Raw genomic sequence first — 16230 nt, 5'->3', positions numbered from 1 at the left:
AATGCATTAGCAGTCTATTTTCACCTTCCAGTAATTTTGTTAGGTCAGGAAACATATGGCAAGTGTGTGTTGTAGTCAACTCCTGACGTTGCTGTCCCTTATATGGGGTGGTGCTAGCAGTTTCCGGGCTATAATATAGGGATTAGGAAGAGGAGTGTAAAAAAAAGTTAATAAAAGGGAGACCTACAAAGTGCATTTAGTTTGTATCCTTTCTAAGTCTGTTAAAATAAACCTTCTATCCTTTACCTTGATAAACACTGAGGAAACCAAAAGTTGTTAATTTGTGACAGACTCACTGCTAAATGGAGAAAGAGGATGTTAATCTTTAAACAGTGTCTAATCAAGAAGTTTGAAAGATCAGCAGCATTTATTTTTCATGATAAATTAAACTTGCGTGTGAGCACTTGTTGCTCAGAGAGGCCCCGAAAAATTTGAGAATGGATAAATATACTCAATTTTAATTTGAAAACCTTTGATCCCCTTATAGGCATTTGACTGATTGAAAGGCTGGAGTAATAGTCACAAAATTGAAATGAAACAACAAAAAAAAAAATCTTTTAGAGGTAATACACATTTTCAATTTGAACCTGTCAAAAACTCATTGAAAGTTAGAAATCAAACTCATGAAACACCGAAAGTTAATGCCACCTGAAGAAAGGAAAGCTTTGCTTTCTGTATCAAAACTGATCTCGTCAAGGAAAAATACTACTTGAACAGTTTAAAAATATATTTTAAATAATCTGCAATGCTTTTGTTTTGTACGAACTGCAGAACTTCCTAACTTACATAATTACTCAGTGGAAAATAAAATACACCTCACCTGATTGAAAAAATATAAGCAATACATTGTCATGTCAATGGTTCATGCAAGGAGTCTGTTTGGAATTCAGAAGATTTTTGTTTACATTTGAGCAAACATAGCCATACATCATCAGAAATCTCATGGACAGCAATAAAATGAGTGATCAACTGTGCTTTTTTTGAATGATATTGGTTGAGGGAGCAATATTTAACCAGCACATCTTTGCATGCTGCCAAGGGAGTATGTTTAGCAATTTCTGCAAAGGCAGCACCTCTGATATATTCAGCAATGGGTACGTATACTTAAGTCCTGTGTGGGGACTTGTACCCATGACCTTTGGGTCTGAAAGCGAAGTTCCACCAAATGAGCCAGGCTGACAACATCAGGGTATGACTTGGCATTGGAAAATTTCAGGACGTATTGTTTATTAATTTTTACAGCTATACATTATTATTGTATGTTAATTTGGCTCAGTCAGTAAAGGTGTGACAACATTTTAGAAAAAGGACTGCACGTGCCCAAATTGTGTTGCTCCATGTCAGCTGCGCCTATTCAAAATTATCCCCATGGAGCGTAAATGCAAATTAAATTATTACCTCAATATTTAGATTCGTACTGAGAATAAAATGCCATCAGCGAGTGGACTTTTGACATAATTACTGGATTATAGAGCTGATATAATGCAGTTTTATTTTGCAGTATTCCTAGGTTTATTTATATCTAACATGTGGTGACGAGCAATGTAGTTGTAGAAGCAAATACTCGGTTCACTGTCAAAACATGCAGCCCCTCATTAGGATTAATAAACTTCACGTCTGAAACAAGCCAGGGGAGATCCAGGCAAATAAATTCCAGTGTGATGCAAACCAACAGGAAAGAAATAGACATATTGTAACATTTCTTAATTCTAGAAATTCGTGGAACATTGTCATTTCTCTTCTCATCAGTTGCAATGGGAGCAAGCCTGTCTCAAGATCCTCTCAAGGGGTACATTTGAAATGCAATCTCCTATCCTCTTTACCCCTTGAGTGCATATCCCCAACCCCTTGATCAGAGAGCATCTCCCCAGTTTTACACAGATGTAGATGTACAAAGATTCTATTAGGGGCATTTTGATGATACTAGAGACCCTTCCTGGGACTACCTAAACAATTAGAGTTTGGAATTTCTACAATGTGTTGTTATAGGCTAAAATTAATTTGAAATGGTATCATGGGATGTGGGAATCTGTATGCTACAACTGAATATTGCATATGTTGAAGCCAATCTTATGAAAAGGTAAATTTGACTGACTTTAACAGAACCTCAGCTGAAACCGTTATCAGAGCAGTAGACCATATTACATGTACAGTTAGACAGTTCTGTTTCTGAAAGAGCTGCATTTACAGCAATAGTCAACTTAATAAGAGGGAAGTTTTGTTACTGAATGGCTATTTATTCATCCACAAATCCAGTGAATTTTACATTATTAGCTGTGTGGGCAGAATTTCATGGAGAGGGAAACGTGAAGAGGTAAGTATACTTTATGCACAATGGTCATTACGACACAGTAATTGTGATCTACCTACCAATATGGTGCACAGACACCAGTGTTATATAAAACCCTCAGCTCTAATAAATTGGGTATTACCTAGGATTGCCAACTTAGCCTATTGCTGGAGGTGTCATCACATGACCTCCAACCGCTAGTCACCCGATCAGTCAGTCAGCCTTTTGTCATTTTTTTTTATATCTAACTAATAAAACAATATTGTTCAAAGAAAATGAAATGATTAAAAAAGATACACAATTCTGTCATGTGCATCCATGATTTTTCTCCCGAGTTGCCGGGAACAGCATTCAGATTAATCGTTAATTCCCGAACACTCAAGGTCAATCCTGGAGAACTGGCAACCCTACTACTTGATTGTGTTACATTTGTTTCACCAAATCAGTTCATCCATCCTTAGTTTCCACATCACCCAAACATTTCACATCTAGAGTAAGTAACTAGTAATTAAGTTGATACATCAGGTTCTCAGTTGAGGAGCCCAGGTATAAATCCAATTCTTCCACTGGAAGTTAAAGTGAGGGCAGCATGACATCAATGAGGCTTTTACTGGATATGAGTCAGCAGTAAAAAACTGTACTTCTGCTCTGCATAATAAACATTGGTTTGCAATTTTCATCCAACCACACACAGCTGATGAAATGGAAATGTCATAAGCCTGAATTTCATGCTGCCTGCCAGTGGGTTTTTAGGCGGGGGTGGGGGGGGGGGGGGGTGTTGGTGGAAGGATGTGAAATTCGAGGAACAGGATTCCCTCTGGGTTCCCACTCACCCCTGGCCTCAATGATTTTATGTTGGGGCGGTGAAGGCCTTGGATGGGATGCCTACCCTTGCCCCAATTGAGGCCCTTAAAAATAACGGAAGTAGGTGGGAAAAGAAATATCTTAAGTGTATTTCCATCCATTGTTTTATCTCTACCTTTTAGCCTATGTCGATCCCTTCCCCCCACCCCACCCCCACTAGGGCTATCTGTACCTTGTTTGTCCTGTTTTCTACCCTTAATTATCACATTCCTTTAGATAATATCACCACCTTCAACACCTCTTTGTTCTTTTGTCTGTGACATCTTTTGGTAATCTCCACCTATCACTGGCCCTCTATCCAGCTCTATCCCCACCACCCCCCCCCCACCAGCCCCCCACTTAAACCAGATTATATTTCACCTCTCTTCTATTTTTACTTAGTTCTGTTGAAGGGCCATTTGGACTCAAAACGTTAACTGTGCTCCTATCCACAGATGCTGCCAGACCTGCTGAGTTTTTACAGGTATTTTTGTTTTTCTTTTGGACTTCCAGCATCTGCAGTTTTTTGCTTTTACCTTAAAATTCCCACCCAGCCTCAATTTTTAGGTTGGCCAGAGGATTTACTGTGTGTTGGTTTGAGGGGACTACAAGGGGGGGCAGGGTAGGCCCAAAATGAACTGGCTTAGATCTTAGGTGGGAGTCACCCCCTTTGGACCTTCAACTTCACCACCCCCCACTCCGCCTCCCCCCCCACCCCCCCCCTCCCCTTCCCCAGGCCTTCCCTAACCTGGGACCCCTTAAAAAAAAACTTAGCTTGCCCAGGACTTAGATTCAGGCATCTTGCTGAAGTTCCTCTTCAGTCCACTGCAGCTCTTGCTGCTGCAGGGATTGGAGAGCTGCTGGCCAATCAGATTGGCCTGCAGCTCTAAGGCAGGACTTCCTACCGAGTGTGGGACAGGAGTCCTGCCTGCAGCCAGATGATGCTCATTCAAGCGTGGAATGGCTGCAGGACACTGTGGAGTCAACAGGGTGGGGGGTGGGGAGGAAGGGAAACCCCACCAATTGAAAAATTCAGGCCATACCGGTACTGTTCCAACATGAAGGTTCAGACGTATGGGGCTGAATTTTCACTGAATCAGGATGATTCGGGAGCCATTTAAAAAAAAATGGCAGGCAGTTCCCAATTCTGGGATTCCTGACCCCGTTCCCAGGCTGTTTGATTTCTGGAGTGCCTTTAGAGGGTGCAGTCTGGTTCCTGTTATAAGCCTGCATTCAGCACACCCACCCTGGCTGGCTCCACTGTGGAGAGAGGCATTTCCTACTCCTCCACGATTTTCACAGAGTCAGGCCAAGTTTTTAAAGTGTCGTGGTTCAAGGCCTCTAAAGAGGAGTCGTGATTGCTAGTCTGCATGAAGGAACCTTTAAAGAAGGGCAATTCCAAAGGACTTCCTCATGCCCCAATGCTAAACTATGGCTCTATCATACCCATTGACATACTATATACTGTATAGAACCAATGAACCCTATAGCAGCAGTAGGATGTGTAAAACTAAAAGCAATTCATTCATTCCTTTCCTCTCTGATTAAAAATGGCCATTTCACTACAAAGCAATTAAAGGGTCTAAATGGTGATTGATACTTAGAAGTGCCAGTAACAGAAACCATAAACCCATGAACCCACTTAACATGTTGACCTCAGATCAGAGAGCTAGAGCCCACAATCAAGCAATGTTTCTTTGGGGTGCAGCTGTTTCAACAAGAGTAATGGATGTCTGGGCTCTCAGGCAAGCCAGTATATGCTTGGCTCAAAGCCCATACATCCATTACTCTTCTTGATACAGCTGCACCCCAGAGAAATTATTGCTTGATTGACAGCTCTGGCTCTCTGATATTTGTGGTCAATTTCACAATGCTTATTTACACAAGGCTAAGTGGTTAAGGGTTTGTAGTTTCTGTTATTGATACTTTAAAGTGCCTAGATGATTGGGACCTTCACTGCCTTGTTGTGAAATGACTTTAAAAACTGTAAAGAAATGAATTAATGACTTAAAGCTGCTTTGAAAAAAAAAAACACATCCTACTGTCATATAAGGTTCATTTGTTCTATGCATTGTATAGTGGTCAATAGGCATGAAAGTGCCATAGCTTGGCATAGGAGGTATGAGGGGCCAGAGGGTGGGTAAAGTTCTATTGTTTAGTATAGGGATATTTGGGACCATAGGGGATAGATAGAGGGGCACAGCATGGCATTGGGGCATGAGGGTTGTGTGGGAGTGAGGGAATGTGAGCCTGTGTTTGCGTTTATTTTAATTGGGGTGAAGTCCCACAGCACCAAGACGGGCTTATAAAACAGCTCGCCGCCACACCAGCCAGCCCTGTGGCTGCCTCTGAACTTCTTCCCGAGGTCAGCTAGCCCAACTCTAGCCGAACCTGACCCCCCTCCCTGGCAATGAAGATTCTGCATTTGTCGGCACTTTCTCCTGAGGTGGATGTGCTGAGCTGGGAGTTATCCTGACTTCCACTACCTGCCTCGAGGATAAAAATTCAGGCCATGGGTAGGGTTAGTGAGGGGAGATTTATATTAATTTCAATGGGAAATCTGGAAAAGTTACATTTCACAGGTAGCATGATCATTTTATAGTTGAGTTAACATTTACAGAAACATACGGAAAACCTGTTATATTTGGGACCAACATATTTTAATGAAATATTTCACAACCTCAAATGTTTAGTTAAAGAGTGGCAGAGGTGGCATTAAAAAGGAGAGTCAGGATGTAGGACACTTTTTTTAAAAAAACATGCTCATCACTGTATATTGTGTGCTTCATCAGAAAGATTTGAGGCAAATGTCTTTTTGCAAAGTGCAAGAGCAAGATCAGCCAACTCAGGAGGAGGAGTATGGTTCTCAGAGCGGACTATTTATCAACTATGTACGAGTCAGGCAATGCTGTATGTCAGTGAAAGGACATGTAGAAGGTGAAGATAGCTTAAAAAGAAAAAGATTGTTTTATATTATTATACATGAAAGCACAAGAAAGTCTCTTTTTGGTGTGGGTATTATTGTAAACATTTTTCAAAATGATCCAAAGAAGAGTCATATTGGACTTGAAACGTTAACTCAGTCTCTCTCTCTCCACAGATGCTGCCAGACCTGCTGAGTTTTTTCAGCGCTTTGTTTTTATTTTTAAACTGATGCCTTGTTAAGCACCAACAAAATAACAGTTGTCACTCACCATCATTTTACCTGTACACTGAATGCAATAAAAGTAACATAGTAAATGTTTTACAATTTCTGTTAACTAGGGTAACAAAGAATTATAAATATATGCTCTAGAGACTATAATGAATATTTATAAAGACAATTAAGTTCCAAGACAATCAATACTTAAATGAATTGCCTGCGGTCATGTTGAAACTCACTGTTGTGCAGACATCATCACTTCAGCAGATAAACAGGGAATATCCCCAGAGCAGACAGGGCTGTAAAAGATTATCTCACAGGCTGACCAGTGAACAAATAATTTATGAAGTCATGGCCATAAAGGAGTGTCAATTCCAGACTACCAAATATTAATGTTTTTTCTATTCCAGGAAGGTAGCATATTGGCCATTTGATAAAGTCAGCAGCATGACAATTGCTAAACCTTTCTAAAAAGCTGGAAGGTTGAGAGATCAAGTAAAAATGTGCATTTACCTCGTAGGCAAATTATTAATTATTGCTGGAATTTTTGATTTCCTCTCTAAATGGGATATTGAAAATTAAGAATTCTCTTTCTAGTGGTGATACAAATCACTCTTTTGTCAACTTGTTGTATTTCTTTTTCTATAATCTCTGGGTAATGCTGTAAATGAGTGTCCTGGCAGATGACCTGGTTCCAGGTCTTTTCCCAATGCTGCTTTAAATGCTATAATCCTGTCAGATCACAAATGCTGTGATCCTTATTTTCCTTTCCTTGTGAGGAAGTGTTGGCCCTGCCTAGTGCTAGCACCAACAGCAACCCACCCGAGATTGAAAACTCAAGGTACAGTTGATCACCAGTGCAAATTCACATTGCTCCACTCTGTGGCGCTACACATTGAAGCACCAACATGCTGCACCACTGAACTTTGTAACTTTTCAGTTGTAGCAATCCAAAATTTAGTTCAAGAAATGACTCATTTGTTTGGTATTTGGGCGTTTGTAATAGATGCTACAAAATGTAAGTATAGTAGGCTCCTATAGAAAACTGGTTAAAACTAATTGAAAATGCAAGAGGCAAGGAAGATTTTGCAGTCCACTAAATGTTCACTTTTAGTTGTTACTGTGTCAGTGAATACCTATTTTGCAAATCGCTTGACAAACATACAGAATGGATTGCACATTTATTAACTGTCTCCAGGAGCAAACATTCCCTAACAATGATTTAGATTTCATAAAATATTCTGTGAAAACACTAGAAATGTGTCTGTTATAGATAGGTTTTGCAAATAGGAAAGCTAGGCTGAAATGTTCGAAGCCTGTAACACAACTGAGAGGCACTTCACATTTGCTGCTTATTTTGTCATTTAACCAGAGTTTTTGTCATAGTATTTTCATGCAGTATATACATTGAATATATTCTGTCATCTAATTTAAAACAATTTTGTTTACTTCCAAATGGCTCCTGATCAGAACAAGTATCAGCCCTAGGTCATTAACTGTTCCTTTTCCTGGTTGATTAGATTCAAAAGTGCATGTTCATTATGTTTCAGAGACCAACTGTTTTGTTTATTATCATTTGATGAGAGGTGATAACAATTCTTTGAGGACGATGGAAGTTCTATTGCATAACAAAGAGGTAGTACAGTGATCGTGACACTCATGAGAGATTTCTTTTAATACTTTACTGATAAACAGTTATATTAAATTTATTAGAATGTTCATGTTCCATTTTACTCAGACACGCTGATTTTTGCCTACATCATTTAGTGGAACCTGTGTTGTAGGTAAATTAGGCATTAATGCACAAGATGGTGTGCACATTCAGGATTTATTTGACATGTGCAATTACATGTATCTTCCAAATCAAGAACTGAGATTCTAATAGCAATGCAGCCATAATCAGCCCGATTGAAACCATTTCATAATTTGTGAAAGCATTTAAAATGAAAGCCAGATTAATGCAAAGTTTTATTCCTATAAGAAAAATCTTAAACTTGAATTGAATAAGGTATAGTCAAACTGCATAAAAAATCTACAATGAAACTTCATGGATCCACCAAGTGATTAAGATGCCCATAAAACAAGCCTACATTAATCTGGATTTAACAAGTGCAGATGCTATTTAATTATGGAGAGGGCAAGGGAGTGAGAAATAAGGTATACATTATGTTAGGTTTTACATGGAAAGATACAACAGTGACAACACCTCAAAGTACTTCATTGTTTGTAAAGTGATTTGGGGCATCCAATAGTTATGGCAGGAGCTATATAAATGCAAGTCTATTTTTAAAATATACATTCCCAATATGTTTTTAAATCAATGGCTGTTATTCAAGAGGTAATAATCAGTCAATTCAGACTTTCCTTATGAGTAATTCATAAAAAGGTCACAGACTTCTCTAGGGTGGGGCGAATCATGAAACATCTATAATATATTTATTGATCTTCACATAATAGGACATGTTTCAGAGAACCTAAGATGCAAAAGGTGGATACTGAATACAAAACAAAAAGGAATACTTTACGAGGAGGCGGGACAAGTACAAAAAGGTGATGCTAGATGACCTCTAAAACCAGGGAGGGATTTAACAAGGTGAAGTGATTTGAAGAGAAAATTCCAGAGGATGCTGAATAATTGTTACCAATTGTGGAGCAGGAGGAGTGTAGGGAATGAGCAATAATCTACAGAGGAGTTGAGTTTGTACACGTGGAATGGACAACCAGCGTGGAGCAAGACCATGAGAGAGAGACTCCAAAACAAAGAAAAAAAGGGTAAAACTGCAGAAACTAGGGGTTGGGCAATGATGTCCATTATTTCACTTCATGAAGCTGATGTTCCATTTAGATGTCAAATCCACTTTATTCATCCACTATTTTATGTTCCTGCCCAGCATCCAAAATTACTGCATTGTCGTGAAAAGGAAAAATAAACGTAGCCTTGTGATGGTTACCTTAACTGCTGTGAAGCATCGTTATTCACATAATCTAGTGATAGTCATAGAAGTTTGAAAAATATTCAATTTCTTATAATTTTGCAGAATGATGCCATAACAGAGCCCATTCAGTATCATACTGTTTTCTGTCAGCCATGGCTAACCTGGGTTTAATAAGCAAACACTGCTGGTCTTGAAGCAATTTACTCAATCATTAGAACCCTGGATATATTAACATGTGAATAACCCTGACAATGAACTATTTCTTCAGCCTTTTCACACCTGTTTTATGATATCTTGCCCTCCCTCTGACTGTTTTATCTCCTGATAGCACATTTTTGGTCTAAATGTCCTTTCCATTACAATTTGAATTTGTTTTATTTAACAAGCACGCTTGAAAGTAGTGTGGTTAATACCATTCATTAAACTGGCAAAATGGTCTAATAATGAAAGGACTCCACTTTGTTAATGATTACTTTCTCACAGCAATTATCAGATGTTACTCCTGCATTATCTCCCACGACTCCATGAGTGTAGGAAGAAATGACAGTAGATTACCTATAATACCTTCTATTGAGTCCTCTAGTGCAAGTCTATTAGTGAACTCATAACCTTTTTTCTGCTGCCTTATCATTGGGGTTATTGGCTTCTCAAATTTGCCCCTTTTTTCAGGTCATTCTCTTCCGACTTTCCATTAGAGATGCGAATACCCTTTTCCTCATTTTCTATTGACTGGGAATATGGCCCTTTTTCTTTTCATTACTGAAACTGTCCTCTCTCACTCCTCTGTTATTGGGTTCAGAACCTTCTTTCAGCAGATTATAATTGGGATCTGATTTTTCTCTTTTATTGTGGAGGACATTGGCCTTTACTTTCACTTCTTATTGTAGGCTATCACATCTTTTAAAATCAGTTCGATCATTGCTTCCTTCACCACTTTGAATTTTTTTTTTGAAAACCACTTTCACATGGTGATGTTATCACTTTTGCCACTACACCCTACCACCATTATAATAGTCTTTGACACCCATGCATGTTATAATGGGGAAACATTATGTCATTGGAATGTCACTTTCACAAAATGAAATATGAAAAATTGTTGAGAGTTATGACCTGACTGCCTTTTAACTGTTAGTGCTACAAAAAAGGAGCCAAAAGCCATTTAATGAAGCTGGGGTGTAATTGAAGAGATCATTATTTCACATTTTGCTGTCATCTTGATTTTGCTGGTCATATCACTGACACCACCCACCACCCCTGCACCGCCCCCCACCCCCCACCCCCACACCCACACACCTTGCACATGCAACCCCCAAACACACTCATTATATGCTTGTTCATTTCATTTCTTTACTGCCTCTGGTGCAAGTTGATATATAGCACATCTGGCTTCGACGCCACATTTTCTGCTAATTATCCGAGCTGTTCAGCAAAAAAAAACTGCTGCCAAATGCTTTTAAAAGAATCAACTTGGAGGTTTGCTTGCTCCTTTACTTTAGCGGGGACATAATCTTTTGTGATCAAATGGCACAATCAGTTCATAAATATCTTATTGCCACAACACAGGGAACAGTATAATTGTGTACTAAAATACTGCACACAAATTGTTGGCCAAATTCACTTTGGAGTCACAACTACCATTTTAAAGTTGAATGCCATTTTTTGTGTTTTGTTGCACTTTTCTATTGTGTTTTCCATAAGCAAGGCAATTTTAATTTGCAAGTATTAGTTTTTTGCTTTCATTTACAAATGAACTAAAATGGAAGGACACTTCTCATAGTCCAAATCAAACATATAACTAAAAGATGCACACATTGATTGACTGGTTTTTTGTTATTTGCCGAATTTGCTGTTAAAACATTGACAAAAAAGTTAACTAATTAATCAGCAATATTTTTCCCTATTGTAAAAAGTTTTTAAATATCACCAATATCACTTTAGGTACCATTCAAAGGTGTCCATTTTCTTGACTTGTACTCGATTTTAAATATAGAAAAACTAACGAGAAGATTAATTCTAATCGCCTGCATATACATACTATGTTGGTAACAGGAAAGATAAGCAGTGTGAAAACCTCAAAAACGAACAGATAAGCGAACACCTGAAAAATTAACACATTAGCAAAAAAAACCACAAACTTTCAAATTTTAGAAACACATATCTGAAGGCGTGATGTATCGGCATTGCGTCTGTTTTAATAATACAGTAAATCAACACAACTTGAAAAGGAACAAGCTTCATACGGAAAAAAGCGAAGCGCAGCAGATAGAGCTGCGAGACAGATAGGTTTATCTCGCCACACAGACCAGACCCAAGTTGCTGCTTGTAGTTATTAAGAAAAAAAACGATTGCAAATTACAAAATAACTAGTCTTCTTGCAATGTAGCCTTGATCCAAATGCAGTTGGCGTGGATCAGATTATGACTACATGTCCCCTACCCATTCCGAGCCTCGTAACTTAACACAAATGTACTCCGATGCAGTTTATGACAATCGTCAACACTGGAGATACTTGTATCTGTCGCACTAAGGACACAGCATCATATGACGAGAAATGCAAACTAATCTTAGTGCTGTTGGCTTCTCTTTCTGTAACCACGATACCCTTGTTCAAATAACACACTTTGCTAATAGTATTTTAAATACTGCTAATATACTGTTGGCGACAAAGCTCTGATCCGATCCACATGACAGGACATACACGACTAGAGCAGGGGCTGAGCCGACTGAGATGCGTCTGTGTGTATATAATGTGTGAAGAGGTTGGATTGCTATTTTTTGTTTGTTTTGGGGACACCGGCTTACAGCAGCATCTTGGCGGATAGAAGTAGGTCAGTGGAACACATGACACCGACTGATTGTGTCCACAGCCCCTACCAGCACCTTTAACACACTATCGAGGGCCCAACAACATCTTCTGTACTTGACCCTCCATTGAAACACAAGGTGCTACAATTCAGTGTGGAGGCAGCGGATTGGGTATTTATATAAAAGTTCGCCGACTGCGTTACCAAAAAAGAAATAATGGCACACCGACACATGCCAACAAACCAAAACACCCATCGCGATATGTTTACCATCTGCTACTTTGATGCATCCACCCTATACTATTCAGTTGTGTTTACAATTGGATCCAAGCTGCCAAATGTATCGGCTGACATAATTTCATTATAAAAGTGAATTTTCTCTCATCTGGCAGCAATTGAAACAGACCTCAAAGCTGAGATTGCATAAAGTTCATTGCTCAGAGAGAGAGGGAGAGGGAGAATACAGAAAATGCTGCTCTAACAGGCTAGAGTGAAAGGCGCTGGAAGGATGTCTGGAAGCCCTGCACTAGGTTCGTTCAAAAGTAACCTACTGTAGTAAACAAAACTGATGTGACAGCTTGTCCAGCTCCCGCCTGCTGGACTCGGCAGATCTCAGATAGAATTGAGCACATTATCAGCGAGCATTAAAGTTTATGTTTACAGAAAAACACGTATCGAGAGCGCAGCCGCTCAGATCATGGCACCGAAAAGCCAAGAAATAAAAGTTTGAAGTAACCGTCCATGCAAGAGACATTTTTAAATGTAGATTCACACGCACCCCCAACCCCACAATCCCTCTTCCCTAAAGTCGCTGCATATTGCGTGGTCGCCCTCCTCCATCCCCCATATCTCTCAGCTGTCACAAACATTTGTCCAGCAGCTTCCAGGCGATCTCTTACCTCGCATGGTGGCGACTTCAAATGCAAAACGATCATGAATATATATCAAAACCCAATCCTCCGCGAGAAAAGAAGCGACGGCTAGAAGGCGACAAGCAGACTGTCAGTAGGTTGCTCTCCCACCATTGCTGATTCTTCCCTTCAGTCTGTTATTACTGTTCCGTTAGCGCTCTGAGTCTGAATGGAGCATGTGGCCTTTCACATGACATCTGCGCCGTTCATCCGTATGTGAATTTCACTGGCACCAGGAGAGAGTGAGGCTTCTTATAGCAGCCAGGACTATTCTGTCACTTCCAGCTCCTCCTACTGACCATCGTCCGCCAATCATTGCCAAGAGCACACAGGGAAAATCGACAGTAAATAAATAACATTGAATATAAAAGACCCCTCTTGCAACAGAATTATTTTCATCAAGGTAACCTTAAACAACAATAACAATTTAGCAAATTATTTCGTCAAGCCCACGCTTGGATATTCAGTTTATTATAACTATTATTTATTTTGAACACATTTTAAAGGCGTTTTATTCCAACTAATAAAGACATTGTTCAGTCCTTTCACTAGTTGTGTAATATAAATGATCAAAAACTTCCAATCTAGGCTATAAGAGTCCAAAAAAGGACGTTATCTTTTCAAACTATTAGTTTACTTAATCTTTCGATTTGCAAAACTGAGAAATAATTAAATGGGTTTGCAGTTGTTAGCGTGTGACGTGCAACTGCCTTGGGACTTGATTTAAATAGTTGGAATGGCAGGTGTTTGAGTGCACCTGTGTCCTCACAACATATGAAGTGCACTAAGTAGGAACTAAACTTAATTCTTCATATTGGTGGATAAACTAGAGACAACATTAAACAACTAGAAGACTACGAAGAGAAAATATGGTAATTAAATTATATTTAAATAATAGAACTTTGAATACAGGCATGGATCCAAATTTGCATGTAACCAGACGAGGCAATATAACTACATTAGAAAGAAACTGCAAATGTCGAAATGAAAATATTATAAAAACTATGACTGTTAGATGGATCATCGATAGAAATTATATCTCCTTATAACATGGTTATATTTTCGCATGTACATTGGGAACACGGCATTTTTATTTCATTACAGATAAGGTTATATCCCCAACCTTAATGTTTACCATTCATTGAAAATGTTCGATTTGCACATACAAATAAGTCTTATTCACTGATTAGAAAAGAAATCACTGGCATTTATATAGTGCCTTTCACAATCCCAGGATGTTCCAAAGTGCTTTGCAGCCAACAAAGTACTTTTGGAGTGTAGTCACTGTTGTAATGTAGAAAACGTGCCACTAGTTTTCTAGGTTCCGCAAGCAGTAATGTGAGAGTGACCAGACAATCTGCATAACTGGTGTTGGGTGTGGGATAACTATTGGCCAGAGCCCTGGGGATAACTCCCCAGACTCTTCTCCAAAATAGTACTATAGGATCTTTTACATTCACCTGAGAGGGCAGGTGGGCCTTGATTTAACATGTCATCCACTTAAATAGCAATATTCAAGCTTCTTCACACATATGGTCACACAAAGACTTACAAAAAAGTTCAGTGGTGCTGCATTGAAATGCATACACATAGAACAATGAATAAGTGATATAAATTTTAGTTTTCAAAAATGTAGAATGTATAAAAACTTGTGACTGCATTTGGATTTTCAAGGTATCTACACGTCTCACATAAAATGTTTTTTCTGTTTTTTTTAGCATTTATCGTAGAGAAGTAGAGTGTTAAAGTAATGTACTTTTATTATGATTCAAATTACCAGTCAAAAACAAGATCCATTATGGGACAGATTGTTCATCCCTTCTATCTGATTGATGAAAAGCAATCATTAATGCTGAGTGAAACTTGCACTTGTAACATTCGGAATATCTAATCAACTGTCACAATTCTTCAATTGTGATGTAACCACCGTCACTAGTATAGAAAATTGTGTTTATTTAATTTTATTGCTTACAGAACATGATTTTAAATTGCAGAGTCTAGAAGGAGTGAATATAATGTATCTTTAATCTGGAATTTAAAGACTGGGCCAGAGTTCCCTCCACATTGTGCCATTTTTTCCAGCACAATTCGCCCAAAATCAGCCAAAGTACAAACAACTGCAGAATTTTAAGTACAAATTACTTTCAAATTTAAACTGAGTTTCTTTGACCTTTTATCTCAGTTTAAAATAGGTGAGCTAGAAGCCAGAACTGCCCACACACTGGCCACACTGCCATATCGAATGAATTATCAATTTGAGTTTCTGCTAATTACGCCTGTTTTCAGGCCTTCAAGGAGGCTCTTAAAATTAAGCTTTTACTTTAGGTGGAAGGGCACTAATAGACTCCTTTAAATCCCTTTTAAATATTAACTTTTTTTTAAATTACTAAGAAACCGATTACTATACACAATGTAACTAGTAAATGGCATTGTATGGTTTTTAAAGTCATTGTCAGTTAATTAAAATTGAGTCACTCACAGACACTTAAAAAAACTATTTTTTGTGATAGATCCATTTTCAGCTGGAGTAATAAAACTGCATAAGGATACCAGGCTTAAACACATCAGCAATATTTTTAATATAAATCTAAATAAAAAATGTCCATCTAAAACACTGCTAAATTCCGCTGGTTCATGACAGAATTTCCATTCGGTGATATACAAATTTTTGAGTTTGAGAGGGAACTTGAAAACAAAACTTCTGAAAACTAGCACAATTTTGAACCCAATTTGCATTCAGATTGCCAATTGTGCCTAAATTGTAAACTTTTGGCCTTCGATCTTTTGCATACTTCCATGCAACTTCACAAGTCACATCTTAAATGCCTTTTAACCATTCACATGCAATGCAAAGATTTAGGAGGAATTGTGCTGTGAGTAACTGCCCAACAGTTACATTTTTTGGATATCTTTTACCTTTCTTTTCATCTCTTGATGTTTTGTGTTTTTTTTCAGGTGAGGCCTAGTTCCCTAAATCCTAAACTGTTTTCTTTTGCCCAAGTATCTGGATAAAGCCATAGTGTACTCAGGAAATGAACAGAGAACCCGCCTCAGATTATTTCAGCTATTGCTTCCACCCCATACATTTATTTACAAATTATCTTTGTCTTTGGAAGCTACAGAACAAATAACAATAGACTTTGACAGCTAAAAAATTTGGTAAGCAGTAAATAATAATGCGAAACAGTAAAAGATGTGTGATAAATACAGCAGGAGTGCAACATATATTTTAAAATAGCTATTACCATTATCCAGTTTCTCTTATAATAAATAAAATGCAATGGCTGCATTAAACTAGAATATA

The 16230-nt window shown here is 38.4% G+C and overlaps 1 protein-coding gene across 1 annotated transcript in view; it reads right to left on the bottom strand.

Annotated features, from left to right (window-relative positions):
• rorb (RAR-related orphan receptor B) overlaps positions 1-13148 on the bottom strand; it is a 248475-nt gene extending 235327 nt beyond the window's left edge. The window contains exon 1 of the mRNA XM_041186847.1: positions 12915-13148. Coding sequence (XP_041042781.1) covers positions 12915-12921 — 7 coding nt within the window. The 5' untranslated portion in view covers positions 12922-13148. The remainder of the gene's footprint in view (positions 1-12914) is intronic.
• Positions 13149-16230: the final 3082 nt, after the last annotated feature.

This window comes from Carcharodon carcharias, chromosome 4 (genome assembly GCF_017639515.1).
Source record: "Carcharodon carcharias isolate sCarCar2 chromosome 4, sCarCar2.pri, whole genome shotgun sequence".
Classification (NCBI taxonomy): Eukaryota; Metazoa; Chordata; class Chondrichthyes; order Lamniformes; family Lamnidae; genus Carcharodon; species Carcharodon carcharias.
The sequence above is the reverse complement of the archived record's forward strand: the minus strand, read 5'-3'. Positions and strand labels throughout refer to the sequence as shown.